At 41.2% G+C, this 21,376-nt stretch overlaps 1 protein-coding gene across 1 annotated transcript in view; it reads right to left on the bottom strand.

Moving 5' to 3' along the window:
* LOC126088232 (monocarboxylate transporter 2-like) overlaps window positions 1–21,376 on the bottom strand; it is an 87,318-nt gene that overhangs the window by 29,124 nt on the left and 36,818 nt on the right. The window contains exon 5 of the mRNA XM_049906360.1: window positions 15,057–15,521. Coding sequence (XP_049762317.1) covers window positions 15,057–15,521 — 465 coding nt within the window. The remainder of the gene's footprint in view (window positions 1–15,056; window positions 15,522–21,376) is intronic.

Raw genomic sequence — 21,376 nt, 5'->3', positions numbered from 1 at the left:
CACATATACGCGTACTTACACCGTCTCGCCCAGAGTGTCCCTCCTTGTAAAACAGCAGCGATCCTCCGAAGAAGGAGCTCAAGTGATAGAAGAAACAATGACATTGATGTGGGTGTCAGCTGGCCATTGACACCCACCGAAACTTGGATATGCTTAAAAGTGTAGACAAGATCCTTCACATGTCAATAATAAACACAACGGCTTCCAGTATTTGCAACAGAATTCCGTGGCTGAAACAGTCAAACGCCTTATCAAATTTCCGCAAAAGTCAGAGATCAATGAATAGAAGTAACGGTGGCAACCGATACGACATCCCGGCGATCAGCTACTGGAGTCATAATAGAATGACCAGGTATACAAGTTTGATGGCCAGCAACAATTCTCCAGCAACACAGACAGCAGGCTATTCACAGCCCTCGCCACAGTCTTAAAATCTTAATTTAATTGGGTAATCCGGTGAAATTTATCAGTTGCAACTGTAAAAGTGTCGGGCACCAACCAACCACTTCTTAACAATTCGTTCAAAAACAATGTAAAAGTAGTAGCACATAAAACTCTTTTTGGCAGATCATCCAACCCCGGCTATTTTCGAGATGGCGATCTGATAATCAGATCGTAAACATCTTCGCACTGAAAAACATTTAAAAACGCAGCATTACGTTCAGTTGTAAATCTACGATCCAGAGATTGAACAAGCAAATCTGATGGCGTATCTACAGGGTACCTTATACAGCCCAACTTAAAACTGATGGTGAGGATCCAATATGTCTTTCTGTGCTGTCACAAAATTGCCGTCCTCCATCTTGAGAGACGTAATATAAGTAAGTCTACGTCGAATCTGATGATTTAGAGAATTCAGTTCATTCACTACTGTAACAATTGCACCTTTACGCGTCTGACATCTGAAATCCGTAGGGGAGTCCAAAGAGCACTATCATAAAGGTCACGTAAGAGACAGTAGTAAAATTCTTGCTTCCTCTGAAACTAACGCATCATCACAAAATTGTATCAAAGCTTTACAGAGCCTCGGTTTTGCCAGTTGGCTTCACCATTTCACAATGGGGGCGCCTCACTCTGTTGAACGGAAACCAGGGTACCACGCTTTCCGGATCAACTCATCTAGTGAGGGGTCCAATAAGTGCACTACAAACAGCATCCAAGGCGATCGAAACGAATTCAGTGGTCGAGTGCGGTTTAAAATAACAGTCACGGCGTAGTGGTCAGTGAAGCTGTCGGGGATACATCAAAAATAAAAATCCTATCTCACAACCAGTCAGATAAATAAAATCTGTCAAGTCTACTGCTAGAAGTAGCAATAAAACAGAAAAATTTCACAATAGTCGGATATTTATACACGTAAAAATCACGGAACGACCTAGATCTTGTAAATCTCGACAGAAATTGGAACTGGGCAACTGATCCAAAGGGCTTAAAATCATCACTTATCTGAATACTCTGAGGACTTTTCCGTAATAAATAAACCGCTTCTTTCTTACAAAATCGGTAACGGTCCAAAGTGGTTCTGTAACCGGACGATGCATAAAGGAGAATTAAGGCCAGGTGAAGAGAAATACAGGGTGACACAGAAAAACCGGAACATTTCCATAATCCAATAAAATTAGAAGTGATGAAGGAAAGAAATTGCATTCATAGTAATTGAAAGCTTACAACTTTTCCATTTGCGAAACACTGATGGCATTTATCATTTTTTTTAAATTACGTCCTTCAGATAGTGTCCTCCTGTACGAATACATTTGTGATATCTGCTGTTGAGATTCCTCATTGACCGCTGCAACATCTCAGCTGGGATACTGTGAACTGCGTCCCGAATTCCCTGTTTTAACTCATCCAGGGTTCTTGGTCGAGTCGTATAGACTTTGCTCATGAGGTAGCAACACAAGAAAAAATCACAAACGGATTAATCTAGCGATCTAGGTGGCCCGGCAATGTTACCCAATCGTGAGATCACACGGTTGCCAAACAATTCTCGCACATATGCCATTGATTGCCGTGCAGTGTGTGATGTATCTCCGTCGGTGTTGAAACCAGCCTTCTTGCACGTTTGCAAAGTTGTTCACTGCAGGTGTAATGAAAGTTCGTAACATCTCCACGTAACGATCGGCACTGACGGTTATTGTGTTTCCCCTTTCATTTGCGAAAAAATACAGTCCGATAATCCCATGTTATGAAACACCACACCATACTGTCACTTTACTAGCCTGTAAAGGGCGCTAATGAACGTCATTAGGATTTGTGTTTGCCCAGTAACGATAGTTCTGTTTATTCACGTAACCTGTGAGATGAAAGTGTGCCTCATCTGACATCCACAACTTGTTTGGAAATCCATCTTCACTGTTTATTTTTGTACTCATTTGTTTACAGAATCATAATCGTAACCGGTAATCGTTGTTCTTCAGTTGTTACACCATCTATAGTTTGTACGGATGAAATTTAAAACCAAGATGAAGAAGTCTGCGAACACTCTCCCGGGACGTTCCAGCCACTGCTTCTTGGTTACGAATTGAACACCGTGGGTTCTATAAGACAGACTCGCGTACAACATCAATGTTCGCTGGAGAACGCACATTTCTTGGTCGTTCTGTTGGTTTCTTCTTGAGGGCAGATCCAGTCTCTTCAAAGTTATTAATACAACATTTTATCGCGTGTTTCTACGGAACGGCATCATAACGTCCTAAATTACAAAAAACGTCAAAATTCCCTCTGCGCCCCTACCAAACTGTCATTGTTTTTATAAAACATTTTTATGGCTAACGCACGCTGTTGTCCATTCCACTGATGCATGATTACTGAAATGGCGGACTGTTTACTCGCTAACTGTCACGAAACCGCAGTGCTGCCACCCGCCCATGGCTACCACTACTCATTTGAAACATTCCCGTTATTCTGTGCCACCCTGTCCATCCTATTCCTCTGCCCTTATCAAGAACTTATAGCCCTCCAATGGGAATGCCCTCCATGAGAAACAAGGCAGACTCTGCGGTACATCCGGGGCCACATTAAACACAATGCAAAAACCAGGGAGCGGAATACGAGTGAAATGAACTTGTAAGAATACGACATCCGCACTGCACAGGAGACACAGACAAATTGATGAAGCGAAGCGAGCCGCAGTTCCGATTCCACCCGATCAATATTCAAAGCAAGACATGTAGAAGCTTGCACACTTTAACAACAAGAATCAAAATTCGATCTACTGACCAATTTAATGACATCATCAGTCTCTGTCAAGATCCATGTCCACTGAAAAATTCGAAAGTGGGGCAGCTTGCACGCCCCGCTTTTGGAATCTTCAAGCAATTTGTTTTATTTTTTATTTACTATTCTTTTACGAGTCACCACCGCGCCCTCAGGTTGGATGTGTTGTGTACAGTGACTACGAGACAATGTAGTATATACAGTAGGGGCGTAGGCGGTTCTTGAACGTTATCCGAAGCAGATGACAAACAACGAGCCTCAGAGACCAACTCTGCAGGATGGGATTCTTGCAGTTCAGATTGACGCACAAGATAGATGTCAGGCAACACATCGTCTGGGTCGATAGACCACCAACCGCCTCGACGGGAGTAACAACAGTAGGCAGTTGTGATCACGCCTGACTGAGTGACATCAATGGAATAGGTGGATTTAGGGGCGTCTCAGGTATTGATTTATTGACACCCCACCCCTGCTTGGTTTCGGAGGATTAACCTCAACTGCAGGAGGAACACCAGGAAGAACAACAGAGACATCGGCAGCTATTTTCGCACCACAGACCCAATGTGGATTGCAGGACTCAACACTACGAAATACATCAACCGACAAACTTACATCAGGGAGGGGTGGGTAAGGGAAAAGACACACCTGACTCTTCACCATCCTGCAATCCACGTATTATGTTGTACCGTTGACACTGCTGGCTTGGCAATTAAATAACAATTTCAGGAATGTACTGCCAGGTCATGACGGAAAATCATGAACAGAAATCTGCGTATCTCTCTGTTGCTAAATTTCATGCGGAAAAGAAGTGGCACAAATCTCGTTAGTAGGAGAAATGACAGAAGGTCAATTTTCGTCGCTGTTGAAATGAAGATTTCAATACAAATACCCGTGGCGGGCAATTAGGTCCAAAGTGACCATTTTCATAGCAAAGAAAGCACATGTTCAGTTCTTGCATGAATGGGCAAAAACAGACTTGTATTGGGAAGGAATGTTCAGTTTGATTTCCATCTCCACTGAATGGATACCGTAAAAAAATCCCGATCGGTGTTGAGTGGACCAGCGTTTGCGTCGTATAAGTCCCACATCACCATAAGAGAGCAGTACCTCTTTAAGTAAACTGTTACTAACCTTCATCGGGAGACTGAATACTCTGTCATTTATGTAATCCAGATCCGTGTTAGCAAGAAGTACTGTACCATAATTTGGAACCACCGTTACGCTAAAAGAGAATTAACAACCATGACGCAAAAGCTACTTGTCTACTTGTACGAGATCCAAAAACTTAACGAAAAAGACCAGCTATCAGAGTCAAAATAGACAGTGTGAATCTGATCAAATGTTACATTAGTGGTATCGACGAGCCAATTATGAATCTCTGAAGATCCGGGCTACACGGAACGCCTGGATTTTTCAGAGCTAAGATTATGTAAGTAGGCTGTTTATGTTTTCTTTATGTTAGTAGGCTGTTTATGTTTTCTTATTGGCAACGTTACGTAGCGCTCTGTATGAAAATCACAGGCTGTTTATGTTTTCTTATTGGCAACGTTACGTAGCGCTCTGTATGAAAATCACAGGCTGTTTATGTTTTCTTATTGGCAACGTTACGTAGCGCTCTGTATGAAAATCACTGGCTCTGCGGAACACAATATTGCAAATACTGTAGACTCAGGTCTCACCGTTTTCTCAAATGAGTCAAGACACATTTTCTGCTTGTCAAAATGTGAATGTTGCTGGTGCAAATGCACTGCCGAAAAGCGTAGAGGAACAGATTCCAGACACTAATGCATTGTTATTACAATTAATGCAACAAATGGGACAAAATCTTCAAAAGTTAGACACAATGGAACAAAATCTTCAAAAGTTAGACACAATGGAACAAAATCTTCAAAAGTTAGACACAATGGAACAGAATATTCAAAAGCTAGACACAATGGAACAAAATCAGAGACAAACACAGCAACAGTTAGACACAATGGAACAACGCCAGAGACAAACACAGCAACAGTTACACACAATGGAACAAAATCAGAGACAAACACAGCAAAAGCTTCAAAAGTTAGACTCATTGGAACAAACTCTCAAACAAACACGCGAAGATTTAACTGCTGAGTTACATAACATTGAATCGAAATGTCAGAAAGTCTGCAATGACGTAAAAACACAAATTTGTGAGCATTTCCAACCTATTTTTGCGCGTCATGAAAATGCCTTACAGAATCATGAAGCAGCCATAAAAGAACTGCAAACTATTGTTCATGAAAATCACGACGCCTTGCAAGCTAAAATTGACTCAGTTGCATCTACCGATTCGGTTACGTAACTTGCAAAAACTCAAGAAAACTTAAAGGACACAGTAGATACGATTTCAACACAAATGGACACTCTGAAACTTGGTTCAGAAAAACACACTGAGGAAATAAGTACACTATCGGAGAAAGTAGCCGAACTTTCGGATCAGTTCACTAACTTATCTGCAAAGGTAGATGATGATCTGAATGACACAAGACCTGTAGCCATCACTGACACAGAAGAGTATGAACAAATTAAGAAATTCAAACAAAATCAGAATCAAATTAATACGCAATACAAAAGAGAAATCCGGGAAGTACAAGATCAGTTGGCACAAGTAATACAAAAATTTCATATTTTAGAGGACACTCGCGCTCCAACAAGGGAAGAGGAACTTAGAAATACGGAAAAGCCACAAAATAATAACACAGGGCATTTCGGAAATTATGAAAGAAATTGGCAAGGTACACCGAATTTTGAGATGGAACCGCCGACACGACGTAACAATGACCGATATGCTACTCGCCGACACGATGATTTTGACTATGAGCTGTTCATTACTACACGTAAATTCAAAACGTTTAAGAATTCTGCCAACGTCATTCATCCACAAGCGTGGCTCCATCAATTCTCTCATTGTTTTCCTCCCAACTGGTCATTGGAGCACAGGTTAGAATTTATGTGTGGCTATTTAGAGAATGAACCAGCTGTAAGAATGCGATCGGTCATTCACGATTGTCACAGTGAAGGAGAATTTTATCATGTGTTCCTCTCAGCATATTGGTCTCAAGCTACACAAGACCGAGTAAAACATAGCATCATAATGATGAAACGTTTCGAACAATCTGAATTTTCCAGTCTTGTGAAGTATTTTCAAGACATGTTGCACAAGAATCAGTACCTGTCAAACCCATACAACCCCTCAGAACTCATCCGCATTTGCTTAATCAAACTGCCTGAACATTTACGAGATATTATTTTAGCAGGACGTTGCAAAAACGACATTGAAGCTTTTCAGGGACTGTTAGAAGAAATGGAAATTGACACTGACAATCGCGGAACGCGAAAACAGGAGCACAACAATTACAGATTACATCCATCACAATTCCGCAATGACAGAAATAATATACGACAAGGCTATTCTTTCAATGTAAATCGTGACCGAAACAGACACCACCCGTATGACAACCATTGTCAGAGTAGTAATAATTGCAGGGAAAGATCACCTCTCTGCGGTAATGACTATCACAGATACAATCAGAGAAACAGACAATATGGGAACCAAAATAATTATTATCAAGGGAGACAGAATAACTTTAGATGCAACGGTCCAGCGCGCAGTTACGATTCAGGGAGAAATTCGCCACCACGTGACCGACAAGAAAGAAACTATGGAATCTACTGACATTACGACAGACGATATGATCGTAACGACAGACCTGAAGTGCATCAGAACTGGTGAGATTCAAACAGAGCAGGGTATTCTCGTCACGGTGAATTTGTAGAAATTAGGTCTACAAATCCCAATAACGACGCGCGCCAACAAAGGAACAGACAATGACTCGCACCACAGGCTGCCGCGTGCGCTGGCTGGCTCAGAGAAATATAACATAGACACTAACCTTGAGAAAAATTCCAGTATTCTTTACCGACGTAGACTACATGATGATTGCGTTAAAGTTGAAACTCTGCGTACTAGGAAGAGTAAAGGTTTACACCACATTTCACATGTAAAACCATTTATTGACAGATAATCTGCTTTTTAACTTAGTCTTTGCAATTTTCACTTCACGCTACTTGTACAATTTGTCACACTGAGAAACTGTTAAGATGGAACAATGTTTTGAAGTTCAATACCCACTCAAGAACCAAGAGAACTTATTTAAATAGAAATTAGGAATGCATTGTTATTGCGAACAGACGACACAGTGTTATTCTGTGTGTACATTCTTGCTTGTTAGTTGCACGATTACGTAACGACTATAAGGCTCACATACTTAGAACATTTACCAGTACTGCTAATGAGATTTTAACGCAACATTTTGGTGTACTTCAAAATACATTCTGAATTAAAGTACTTTCTGAGAGATACCAGATGACACAGTGGTTAGTTTATGTGACAGCTACAAGATTATATCACGACGTTACTAATGAGTGACAATTTACAATGTTGCTTTTTCGGTGTATCTGTTTTATATCTGAACAGTTTTTCTGAATTCTTCTGGAAAGTAAAACATGTTTAATAGTAACTTTTGTGGTATAGCTACAATGAGACAGCCTTTTCCATAGCACAACAATACGTTACAGCACAGTACTTTCATCATCACAACAATAAGTGTAATAACTAAGATATCTATACGCACAGCATTTCACTTTTCTTTATCATGAAGTAAGTACATTGGCTTCTGCAGAACTTAGCTTTCGGAGGACGATAACTACGACACTCCCACAGAGATTATCTTACAGCAAGACACACATTTAGCGCTACAGGACACGTATTTGAGTGATTAATTTTGTACTTAAAACATTTATTTTTAAAGATTTTTGAATTACAAAGAAAGTTTTCCGTGATACATTTCATTCCATTGCTGTAATCTGTAACACCTGGGGGTATAATTACATTAATCCTCTGGGGGGTACACGCCTACTTTGTGTACCATGTGTTTGGCAAGCACAAGGAGCCCTAGCTAATATGGTATTTGCTTATACAACTTTACACATCGGTACCATATTTCTTTAACACATAATTACACAGCTATCTGATCATTTAACTGAGAGAGACAAACTTTTTTACTACGGCGGTGACAGATGTTTACGTAATTACACCATTGGATAACTTCACATTTATGAAATTGTATTTTGTCTGTACTTTGTGAATTGTTCATATTTTTTCAGAACCATTGTGATACTATGAGAGCTTTGAATGATGTATTTGGTAAGGGAGAATGATTTTAAAGTACGTTTGAGGTAAATGAGACTACTGAAATGAGCAGAGAATTTTTTTAGGTTTTGAAATTATTGAAGAAAGCTACAACGATTTTGAGAATTGACTGAGATGTTATGATGTTATTATTACGATGACGGTGTGTATTATGCTGTTGAGGTATGTTTATGATCAATAAGCCGATGTTATATGAGGAATTTGATTATGCTATATATTTATTAAGATGAAATATTGAAGAAGTGTCGACGAATAAGGTAAGGAATAATGAGTAGTGGTTAGGGACTCTGGTTTGTGAAAAAGGTGGTTGGAAACCAAGAATCATACTTTAAGAGTTATGAAATGTGTGTAAATGTGTGAATGTATCACAATGCCAGCGAAAATTTTTTTGGACACTGTTATATTCATAAGATTTTGTTTCTACACATTTGCAACGCAAATTCTTGACCTGTGAAATATTTTTATATGAGACTGTCACTGTAACGGAAACTGCTGTCGTAAATATTTCCGTAAGAAAGTTAAGTGACCACCTGCACGTAATGTGTCGTGGGCACCCAGCTGTGCCAGCCGTCTTGAGAAAAAGCCATTAGGATGTGCATTTCAGAGGCACAGGTAGAAAAATAAAGGGGAGGCCATTACCCTCGCTATTGACATTTCCTTGTTGAAAGCATACTGTGGAGCTCTTAATTTATGATATTTACTAAAATTCCTAATGAAACGATGAGAAACATTTCACGGCTATTGTCTTGCTAGTTGAGAAAAATGCCATATGGCTTGCTTTATGTATTTATTTACTCGTTTTGTTTAATATCATATTTCTAGCTGCAGCAGCATTGGTTAAAATAAAATTTAATAGATGTACTAATATAAATATTTTATGCCTACAGATCCAGTAAATAATTTTATGATCTATTCAGAAAAATGAAGGAGCAAAAAAAGACGTTTCCCTTCACAGGAATTGCATACGGAATTGTCTTTTCTACTACTTGGTAATATTTTTCGTAGAATAAGTTGTGGTGCACCACTTTAATTACATAGACATTAAGATGTGAATATACATTTCCCTTGTCTGCATTATTGTCTTTAGTGTAATATTTTTTCTGCTTGAGCTATGTCATGTTTAGGTATAAGTTACTGCTGTTTGCCAGGCATAGTGTTACTGAATTTGACTTTGTGTTACTCTGTTAAGCTAGTTTTACTACTGATTTATTTTTCTTGTTTGCTGCACAGTGCCTTATATTAGTTGTAGTACTGCAATTGCTTTGCCTATTTAAAATTTTTGTCCTTGATGTTTGTGTTAATTGTTTTATGCTGCTGCATTGCCTCGTCCCTTAGTTTATGCATTTGAGCTCAGTAGATTTAAGTTAGCTTAAGAGGGGGTAGACTATATAAAAAACTAACTATGATGAATTGGAAGAAATGCATTGAGAAGCTGTAAGAAAATGGTGTGGCCAAAAAAAAAAAAAGAATTTTGAAAGAGGATATGAACAAAAAAGTAGGGTTTAGGGACAACAGGCTTAGGTAGGATTTTCTTGGAAATAAATGTTGAGGTAAGATAATGGTAAATAAATATTGAGGTAAGAAATGTGTGAACAGAATCCAGAAAGAATGCTTGGATAGAATTTTTTGGCTGGAGCAAATATCGAAATAAGACGAAAGATCTATGGAATGAAGTTTTGGGTTGGACTGCAGTACCAAATATTACGCTGAAAACAAACCCTGCCCTTTCCTTTTGTGTTATCCCACTATGTGTTTGTGTATCCCTGTGTATTTGTTTTCTTCCTGTCTCTGTGTATTTTCATAGAAATTTTTCTTCTTCTAATACTAAGCTACATTCACTATGATGAGGAATACTGTTATCCTCAAATATAATTGGCATTAATAATATGTTATTTACCTTGTAAATATGCTTGGGCATTATTTATTCTGTTTTGTTTAAATGCTCATGTGTGAAGTTGATGTTTCGAAAGTTATTCTGATCTTTTATGTATCTACTTATCTCATAATTCCTGTAACACTGATGTATATGTTTATTTCTATTATTTTGTAAAGCCTGTATTACTACAAATGTTATCTGTATTATTATGTTTTTAATTATGTATTTTGTACCTTAGTTATTGTATTCTTATGTTATAATATTGTAATTGATAACAGTTCATCAAATTAAGTAACTTCTAAGTTACATTTCACTGCACACGTTTCGGTTGGTCGTAGTATATGGACAGTATGTGAGAAGTAGGGACTGTTAGTGTTTGCACGTGTGTTAATAATTTAGCAAGGGACTGGATAACAGCATTGCTGGTTCTAAGGACAATTCCAAAAACTTTGTGAATGCACAAGTGGTGGTTTACGGACTTGCTATATTCTCCGCAAGACTCTTCGATGTTGATTGTGCACCCGCACAGTCGCCACAGATGGCTGCTGGCCATCTCTACAAGGACTACAGTGGGTCTGCATCTCTGATGACCCACCAATACCATTATTTCTACAAGGACTACAGTGGGTCTGCACCTCTGGTGGCCCACCAATACCACAATCTCTACCAGGACTACAGTGGGCCTGTCCACAATTTCTACAAGGACTGGAGTGGGACTGCACCTCTGGTGGCCCACCAATACCATACTCTACCAGGACTACAGTGGGCCTGCTCTGTGATGACCTACCTACCAATCTTCTTCAAAACGTCGAATGACTCTGCTGTGGGTTTGCTCTGTTGTGGCCCATTACCTGTCAGCATGTCAAGAGTCAGCACTGTCTTTCAGTTGGAAGGACAACACTACTTCTTCAAGACTGCATGGAAATCCACTACTTCCGTGTGCATTGTCTTTTACTGCTCAGACTTTGAAAAAAAAAAAAAAACACTGAAATTTTACTGTGATGAACAATCAGGACTGTCTTTATGGGACTGTGAGAAAATTTTAGCTTTTGACCAACATTGTATCAATAAGTGTGTGCATTTGATATCTTTGTTATTGTAATTCTGAAAAATTTTATCAAATCATTATTGGCCACTGCCCAAAACAATTTGTAAAATTTTTTGTGGGGCGCATGGGGGCTATGTAAGTAGGCTGTTTATGTTTTCTTTATGTTAGTAGGCTGTTTATGTTTTCTTATTGGCAACGTTACGTAGCGCTCTGTATGAAAATCACAGGCTGTTTATGTTTTCTTATTGGCAACGTTACGTAGCGCTGAAAATCACTGGCTGTGCTGTGTGCAGTCTGTGGCTAGTTTGCATTGTTGTCTGCCATTATAGTGTTGGGCAGCTGGACATGAACAGCGCGTAGCGTTGCGCAGTTGGAGGTGAGCCGCCAGCAGTGGTGGATGTGGGGAGAGAGATGGCGGAGTTTTGAAATTTGTTATACTGGATATTATGAACTGCTATATATATTATGACTATTAAGGTAAATACATTGTTTGTTCTCTAATAAAATCTTTCATTTGCTAACTATCCCTATCAGTAGTTAGTGACTTCCGTAGATTGAATCTTTTATTTAGCTGGCAGTAGTGGCGCTCGCTGTATTGCAGTAGTTCGAGTAACGAAGATTTTTGTGAGGTAAGTGATTTGTGAAAGGTACAGGTTAACGTTAGTCAAGGCCATTCCTTTGTAGGGATTTCTGAAAGTCAGATTGCGTTGCGCTAAAAAATATTGTGTGTCAGTTTAAGCACAGTCATGTAAAATTTTTCTAAGGGGACGTTTCAATTACTCTGAACACACCTGGAAACCATATTCGACATTATGGAGCGAACTAGTCGACATCTAGTGCACACACACTACAATTGACAATGTGGACCAAACGATGATGTGATAAACACAAAGACACAAACAACACTGAGGAACAGCTGTCCAGATGCTCGCAACGCTGCGGTGAGGCGAAAAAAAAAAAACCTACGCTATGCGCGCAAAGCGGAACTACAACTCGGTTACTGAGACCAAGAGATAATGAAACTTTTAGGAGAAACTATTAATTAAATAAATGGTCATTATCAAGAACTATACAAAAATAGATGATCACTATCAATAACTGAACAAAATAGAGATTACCACCATCAAGATCTGAGAATGGATCTGATAAACGATCTTATACAAATAACAATCATGTTTTCATACTCAGAGCGATAAAGAACATTATTAAGGGAAATATGTTGAGGTGGCAGAAGTTCAGTCTCTATTAGCCTCACAGCATCGTGAAATCACACTATAGAACCGAGCACAGTATTCATGATTCCGTTGTTGACATGCAAAGGTCATGTGATGGAAGCAATTCTGATGTCAAATTGATTCCTGATATGCAATGACGTTCTTCTGATCTTAAAATTAATGTTAATGAACTGGATCAATTTGACAAGGCCAAACATAACTGCAGTGCTGACGTTGATCGAAGTTTAAAATAAGAGAATATTGAAACTTCCTGGCAGATTAAAACTGTGTGCCGGACCGAGACACGAACTCGGGACCTTTGCCTTCCGCTGGCAAGTGCTCTACCAACTGAGCTACCCAAGCACGACTCACGCCCCGTCCTCACAGCTTTACTTCTGCCAGTATCTCATTCAAGAGAATATTGATTCGCTACCGCAAAAAAGCTATAATTATATCTCCCACTTGAACGTAATGAACAGCAATTCTGCTACCAACAGATAAATTAAAATTTAATGTTTATAGAGATTCCTAATGAGACAAAAAATATTGATAATTGTGCACAACACTTTTATGTTGGCGACTGCATATGGGGAAAGTGCAGTGCAGAAAAGTTTACATCTGCAGAGTTAGACACAACACATCCAGCTGAATAAGAATCGCGATTGGAAATAGACAACAGTTTTGCAAAAAATGTTAAGGTGGAACAGTAGATCGCACGAGACGAAGAAGATTGTTTGCTAATTTCGGAAATAAGAGCAGAAAAAGTGACAGGAAAGGGAAGAGGAGGAATCTTCATACTTACCGTCAAATGATAACAATTCGTGATGACTTTCAAAACTCTGATGATAATTTGTGATTGATCGATTTAGAACTCTTCTAGTGCGTCTTTGTACTATTTCGAACTACGCTTGGTCCACTGAAACACGTCATTAACAGCTCGCGTGTATCTGGCTATATTGTGACTGCGAGGTTGCAGTCATGCCCACATGCCCACATGCCCACATGCCCACATCTGAGAATTCCGAAGTATGATTTGTAAATGTAGGTAAGAATCATCGTGTGAATGAGCCATTGGGTAATAATGAATACGTAAGTATAATAAACAACGTATTTCTGACAATGGAAAATACAACTACGAGGAAAAAGCGTTTAATAATAGACAACAACCGAAGTTAATGACAATGTTTATAAGTCGTTCCGGACTGTTAGCGTAATAGTTGCATATTAAATGTGGTATAGTAATATAAAGCTAAGCAAAACAAAGAACACTCTACCGAAAATAGTTGCAGCAAAAGATTTGTTGTTATTTGGTGTATAAGTCTTGACGTCACTCCAAACCAACTCAACTGGGTTGAAATTGCAGTGATTAGGTGGTAGCGTAATTACCATATAACACTGTTCTTTTGCAGCTTCATCTGCAAAGTACACAGAAGTTTTATGAAGAATGTAAGAGCAGCTTTGTCTTAAGAAAGACTGCAGTAGTGTCTTTCGTTAGCAACCACTGCACCATAGTTTCTTTGCGTGTGGTTAATCTGGTTTGAAAAGAGTAATAACTTACGCAGTAACTCATAAAGTCTGTGATCCACCATTAACTGTTTTTCAAATGAGCCCGTCACAGTACAGTTTTTAAAATTAACAGTAAAAGAAAGAATATAACTGAATGTTTGGAAATGAAGATTTAACGCAGGTACTTTCCTAAGACATTTAAAGTATGTGTCGAAGTCTCTACTGCGGTCCATGAAAATCTTTCAATCTTTCAATCTTTCGAGCAACTTTGTTCAATGGGAGCGAAAGCTGGGTGGATTCAGATTACCTTATGAATAAGGTTGAGGTTACAGATATGAAAGTACCTAGGATGATTGCAGGTACTAGTAGATGGGAACAATGGCAGGAGGATGTCCACAATGAGGAAATCAAAGAAAAACTGGGAATGAACTCTATAGATGTAGGGCGAACAGGCTTAGATGGTGGGGTCACGTTACACGCATGGGAGAAGCAAGGTTACCCAAGAGACTCATGGGTTTAGCAATAAAGGGTAGGAGCAGTCGGGGTAGACCAAGGAAAAGGTACCTGGATTCGGTTAAGAATGATTTTGAAGTAATAGGCTTAACATCAGAAGAGGCACCAATGTTAGGACTGAATAGGGGATCATGGAGGAACTTTATAAGGGGGACTATGCTCCAGACTGAACGCTGAAAGGCATAATCAGCCTTAAATGATGATGATGATGATGATGATGAGATTAAAACGCTTCTTGGGAAAAATCTAATAAACTTTTCTTTGGAATGTAGTAATAGCTTCTCTTGTAAAAATACTAGAACTTTTATTTGCAATGCCATCAGGTCATATGAGAACAAAAAAAGAATATTTCTCGTATACCTACAAGTGCTCAGACGAGGTGCTAAGGGTAAATTTTTGGATTCTGGAAAGGTTTCGGTCAGCTAGCTATGTGTTGCTGTGGCTACTCACTCTGATCGGTGGCGTCCCCATGCTCTTCCTCGTCCTCTTCTTTGGTGGGTCTCAGGCGCTTGCGGCGGTCCTCAGGCACGACGTCGGCCATGTCGCCCACCTCAGAGCTGGCCAGCGACGCCATGGAGGCGTTCCTCCTGGGCCGGCGCGGCCGCACCTCGTCGCCAGGCTCGGACTCGCCCTTGAGCAGCGTCAGCTCGTTGGCCACAGGGCGGCGCTCGGCGTGCCACTCCACGGGGTGGAAGAAGAGTGAGCCGAGCGGCCCGTGCATGGCCACCCCGCCCAGCACCAGCAGCGCGCCGCTGAAGCCGTACGTCTCCAGCAGCAGCCTCACCACGTGAGGCATCGCCATCTGGCCACAGTTGGAGCCCGAAGTCGACAGGCCTACGGCGCGGCCGCGAGACTCCACGAAGTAGGTCTTGACTGCCAGGAAGCCCGATGGCGTCGATAGGCCCATTCCCAGACCTAGAACCACCAGTTCATCACACTGTTTACATCCAAATCCCTCAAATAATAGAGTTATTACTGTTATCATTATTACTTCTTATTATTGTTGGTATAATATCGTCATATAGCAGAAGATGTAATTAGATGAATGACAAACACTTTCACTTAATGAAGGTTTATTCAGCACTTGCACATACCAGAGCGCAGATCGAACTGCCTCTGGCCAGAACACATACAGTATATATATACAGCTACAGAACATTCCAGTACAATGATTCTTGACAGTTGAGGATAGTTCTAGAATGTACTCTGCTGTGGCCTTCTCCACCAGACATCATGGCGCCTAGAGTGTCAGCAACCAAACTGACAGCCTGCAGCCGCCGGCTGCCCACCTCGCAGGCACACTGAAGCATTACACAACCGACAGGCAATATTGATGAACGGCCACAGCAACAACAACAACAACAACAACAACAACACAGCAAAGACACCAGCGGCCACCTGGGGCCACTACCGGCCCACGTAAACATAAGGAAGAGGTCGCTGCCGAACACGGAACTATTTTTCACACTTCAAACCACGTGATAGAAAATAGTTCTGAGGTACTCATCCGCCGAAGCGCTATAAAGGCCGGTGCTCGGCCGCACATCGGCAGTTCATCGGGCGCCAGCAGACGTGGATAGCTGCCGCCCCGGTAGCCCGCCTTGGATCTTCTCGCTGATCTCTGGATTAGGCTTGGTATATCGGAGAGGTCTCTGGCGGAGTCTAGTAAGAAATTATTTCAGTTGTTTTCTATCTTATTCTTTTATGTCGTTGTGATTCGAAGACGGATCGCTGTTTTGTGTTGGTGTTATACTTGGAGAATTGTTTTGGTTAATAGAACAGTCCAATAAATTGTTTTCGTACTTTGATCGTTAGTCTCTTCTGCATACTCGAACCGAATATAGAAATTAAAACTGTACAGTCCAGATGCGTTCCGAACTCACGACTCTTCATGCAACAGTTTAGTATCATACCCACTACATCACGGTGTTACTCGGCTTCTCCTGCGACACTGCTCTCTCCTTAAGAGTACAGCGTCCAGTGATACGTCGTCCTAGTCCGGGAATGAGTCATCAGTCCTGAATACTCCGACTCCCGATGACTGATTCTCGTCCTGGCAGTGATCATCTTAGAACTTACTTTGGCGCTACGCTCTTCGTCACCTTTCCGCTTGTTGCCTGTCGCTGGAGTTTCGAATTTACCCTGGGTTGCATGACCCTTATAAGGCTTCATTCGAAGGACGTGGACCGTATCTCTGATGTTTGGTCGTCTTGTGTCGGGCTCGAAATCTTCAACCTCATAAGTATCATCAGACAACTGTCTTACAACCTTATAAGGTCTAGAGAAGCGCCTGAGGAGCTTCTCAGAAAATGTTCAAATTTGTGTGAAATCTTATGGGACTTAACTGCTAAGGTCATCAGTCCCTAAGCTTACACACTATTTGACCTAAATTATCCTAAGGACAAACACAAACACACATGCCCGAGGGAGGACTCGAACCTCCGCCGGGACCAGCCTCACAGTCCATGACTGCAGCGCCCGCGCGGCGGAGCTCTTCAGAGAGACTAACCTTCCGAACAGGACTGAAGAACCAGACGAGGTCACCAGGCTGGTAGACAACAGGGCGGTGGCTCGCGTCATACCTTGGGCGACCATTTTCTTGAGCCTGCAGCGTGCAGAGTCCAGCTAAGTGCCGAGCTTCCTCAGCTCTGGTTAACACCTGGCTGATGTAGACGTCGCCCACGTCATCAGGATGCAACGGAATCAGTGTCCATCGTCGTAGTCGCCTCACGCCCATGCGCCACGAAAAATGGCGTAAATCCTGTGGTGTCTTGTTTGGCGGTGTTGTAGGCAAACATTACGAAAGCTAGCACCCCATCCCAGTTGCTCTGCTCAACATTGACGAACATTGATACTATGTCGGCCAAGGTCTTATTAAGGCGTTCAGTAACCCGTTAGTTTGCGGATGGTAGGCAGTCGTCATGTGATGGCTTGAACTCGGGTTTCTCGCCACGTAAACGGCGGCTCTGTCGCGGCCTGATGGGAGCCACTGTGTCGTCTGTACGTGAGCTATCACAAGTTCCAGTACCTAGTGTCTCCACCTGTATAATGTCTCGTAGAAGAAGGTGTAATTAGATGAATGACGAACACTAACTTCACTTAACGAAGGTTTATTCAGCAATTGCACATGCCAGAACACATACAGTATATATAAAGGTACAAAACTTTCCATTTCTTCACATTTGTGGATACTTCTAGAATGTACTCGACCCGAATATAGGAATTAAAATAATACGGTCTAAGTGAGTTTTGAACTCACGCCCCTTCATGCAACAGTATAGCATCACACGCACTTTTTTTTTTCTCGTGACTTTAGACGTGGGCCGAAATGTGGTAAAAAAGAAATGGCTGTACCGATATTGGCATCCGTAGAAACATTAACAATTTCAAAAAAGCCTGGGATCCGAAATTCCGTTATCGCAACTTCTTGTAGCAACGCGATATCTGTCTCAGACTGGCACAAGAATTCTTTTACTGCTGCCAATTTCAAGGGTGACTGTGTTTTATTAATGTTAATAGTAGTAATGCTATAAGCTTGCATCACAGACATACCAGAAGAAGCTATTTGGGATGAGGATCGGTATGATTATAGCAGCAACGTGCTTCTCTGCAAGTCACGAACTTTGCAAGCTGTGTGCCATTACATGTACTAACGTCCTAGAAAAATTTTCACTGCTTTTCAACAAAGAGCTTCAGCAGAAAAATATCCTGACATCCTGACAATGCATTGCTATAAGTCACTGTGGCCCTTCTCTTTCTCCTCTTCAGTGTTGGCCCTGATGACTTCATATTTCATATTCTTTTTCTTGATGTCTTTCTTGCCCGCATCTCGTGGTCGTGCGGTAGCGTTCTCGCTTCCCACGCCCGGGTTCCCGGGTTCGATTCCCGGCGGGGTCAGGGATTTTCTCTGCCTCGTGATGGCTGGGTGTTGTGTGCTGTCCTTAGGTTAGTTAGGTTTAAGTAGTTCTAAGTTCTAGGGGACTGATGACCATAGATGTTAAGTCCCGTAGTGCTCAGAGCCATTTGATGTCTTTCTTCTCTGGTGTGGCTTTCGCTTGATGACGCGTGACAGCAAGACCCGGTTTCGGTCGCAGCTGCCGGCGGTGGCCGTCTGGCGCAACGGCGGTGGCTTGCGAGTCGTCAATATTTGGTTCCGGCGTGATGTCTGTTGTGTTGTCTTGCTGGCGAGGCGGTGATGCTTGTTTAATTCCTCCTTCGGCGCGGTGTTGCACTTTGGAGTCAGCAGGTTGTTTACTTTGGTACTTCCTCGTACTGTTCGCACTGTATGGGCTGTGCAAAAATGGTTCAAATGGCTCTGAGCACTATGGACTCAACTGCTGTGGTCATAAGTCCCTTAGAACTTAGAACTACTTAAACCTAACTAACCTAAGGACATCACACACATCAATGCCCGAGGCAGGACTCGAACCAGCGACAGTAGCGGTCGCGCGGTTCCTGACTGTAGCGCCTAAAACCGCTCGGCCACTCCGACCGGCATGGGCTGTGCAATTGATGCGGTTATTGCAGCTGTGACCTCAGGCTCAGGGTCACATTTCCGTGAAAGGTCACTACCAGCTGCGTCACTATCTGTTCGTGGCGGTATAAGTCCTTGCGCGGAAGTGGGAGCCACATCGACCTGCATTTCATCTCCTTTTTCCACTTCCAACAGATCTACAGGACTGGGCTTCGGCTTCCTGGCAACGGGTGTTTCACAGGAAGAGTCCTCATTAAGATTTTTTTTCAGTGTCCTCTAGAGGACGCTTTTTAGTGGGAATCTCGCTGTCACGGAACGGAATTTCAGCAGTTAATGCAGGTTTTAAAGACGGAAAGTCATTAACATTAAGTGCAACATTTTCAGAGGTAGTAACAGGATCCACGACAGCCGCCGGCTCTGTTGTATTACTGGCTGGCAACCAATCGTTGAGTGTTAATTTCCGGCGTTGCGTAAAGTTATTTGCTAGCACAAAAAACACGGAGAGGGCAGTCCTGACGGAGGTGACCAGACTCGTTACATACATGACATGTAGGGGTTTGACCTGAGTACGTAACATGCGCCTTCTGCCCGTCAACAAACATGTGGGAGGGAATGTTTGCCTTCACTTCCATCTCCACGGAGCGAATGCCGTTAAAGCACTGCAGCTTGAAATGCGAAGCCCACCTTTCGTTGACTATTTGCCTGACAACCCCATACTTTGAAAGGACATCTTTAATTTTCGAGTTGTCTACTTCTATGGGAATATTCAAAACCCTAACATTCCTAATTACAGACTCGGAATTCCGGAGTTTGACAGTACTTTTAGTACCATCACGGTGTATAAATTCCGTTTCATAACCAAATTTTGTTAGAAAGCGGTCTACACTCACGGAATCGTTAAACTTTAAAAAATGCAGTATTTATCAGAGTCCAGCTGCATGGTATGAACAGATTCAGAATGAAGGCCAATTACCTCGGTAATCCACTCGTGTATTTAGAGTGCAGAGGGCTGTACTCGACTGGTGTACTTGTCGAAGGTGAAAATCACGGTGTTTGCCATGGTGTTCTGCAGCGAAGAAATATCGGACAACGCCGAAATCCCAACGGCACTACATAGAAAGACGACACGAACGAAGACCAAATGCTCAATTGATAACGCTTAATTCACGTGTAAAACGCCAATAAACGATCACGAAACACGAAAACACTGGCGTAAACACTGAACGTTCACGGAGCAAACTTGAGGAGCGTGCGACCGCTGCGACAGCTGAAGCCAGACTATAATACATAACACTATAGAATCAAATTTACTACACATTTGTTTCATCTACACAAATTAATTTTACGAAATGTGCCAAGACAATAAGTCCATTACATTATTCATACTAAAAAAGGTAACAAACAACAATAAATGCAACCTAATAAATAAATGAAATGTTTTACATATGTGTGTTTTCTGAAAGATTTGTGTTCAGCAGAAAACTATTTCAAAACTCAAAATGTGCACTTCTAATACGTCTGCGCTAGTGCCTCCACATATACATCCGAAAGAAGGCTTTGAAACGGATTATTACTTAGTTGCTGTCAGTGTGTACAAGGGGAGTCGTAATAGGATACCTGTTAAGTATGTATAGTAAAGCTTGAATTTTCCACAACATTCTCTCTAATTCCTTTCAATGCTATGCAGTAAGTATCTGCAGCCATTTTTAATTGCTACATTCATTTTGAATTGCTCTGTAATTTGCTAACAAGTTATATTCTGAATGTCCTTTTGGATGCAATTTCTAGTACATTAGTTTTTCCAGTTATATCACAAAAATTATATCAAATGAAATATTTCAATCAAAATATATCTCCATGATCTTGAGTTTAATAGTATAGACTACTACTGCATTTACTGTAATCATTATAGACAATAGAATATTTCTAATTTACAATACAATGTTAAAAATTCAGAAACAGTGATTGATTACTTCATGTGGATTCACGAATGTAACTACTAAAAGGTCGTTGTGACAGCGCCGTCTCCTTACCGACCTATTGGCGTTCTTCCTTCACTGTCCAGAACCTTAGAATATATATACATAACTAGAAACTACCTGCTAGAAGAATACCAATCAGGTTTCTCTAAACATCGTAGCACAACATCTGCCTTAATAAAGATAACAGATGACACCGAGCTTTCCATGCTTCGAGAAGAGGCGACTATTGCGTGCTTCTTAGACTTCAGCAAAGCCTTTTACACTGTCGACATCGATATTTTCTTGTCAGACGCAGCAGCCTAAATTTCTTGCCA

The sequence above is a fragment of the Schistocerca cancellata genome, chromosome 6 (genome assembly GCF_023864275.1).
Source record: "Schistocerca cancellata isolate TAMUIC-IGC-003103 chromosome 6, iqSchCanc2.1, whole genome shotgun sequence".
Classification (NCBI taxonomy): Eukaryota; Metazoa; Arthropoda; class Insecta; order Orthoptera; family Acrididae; genus Schistocerca; species Schistocerca cancellata.
This window is presented reverse-complemented; position numbering and strand designations above follow the sequence as displayed.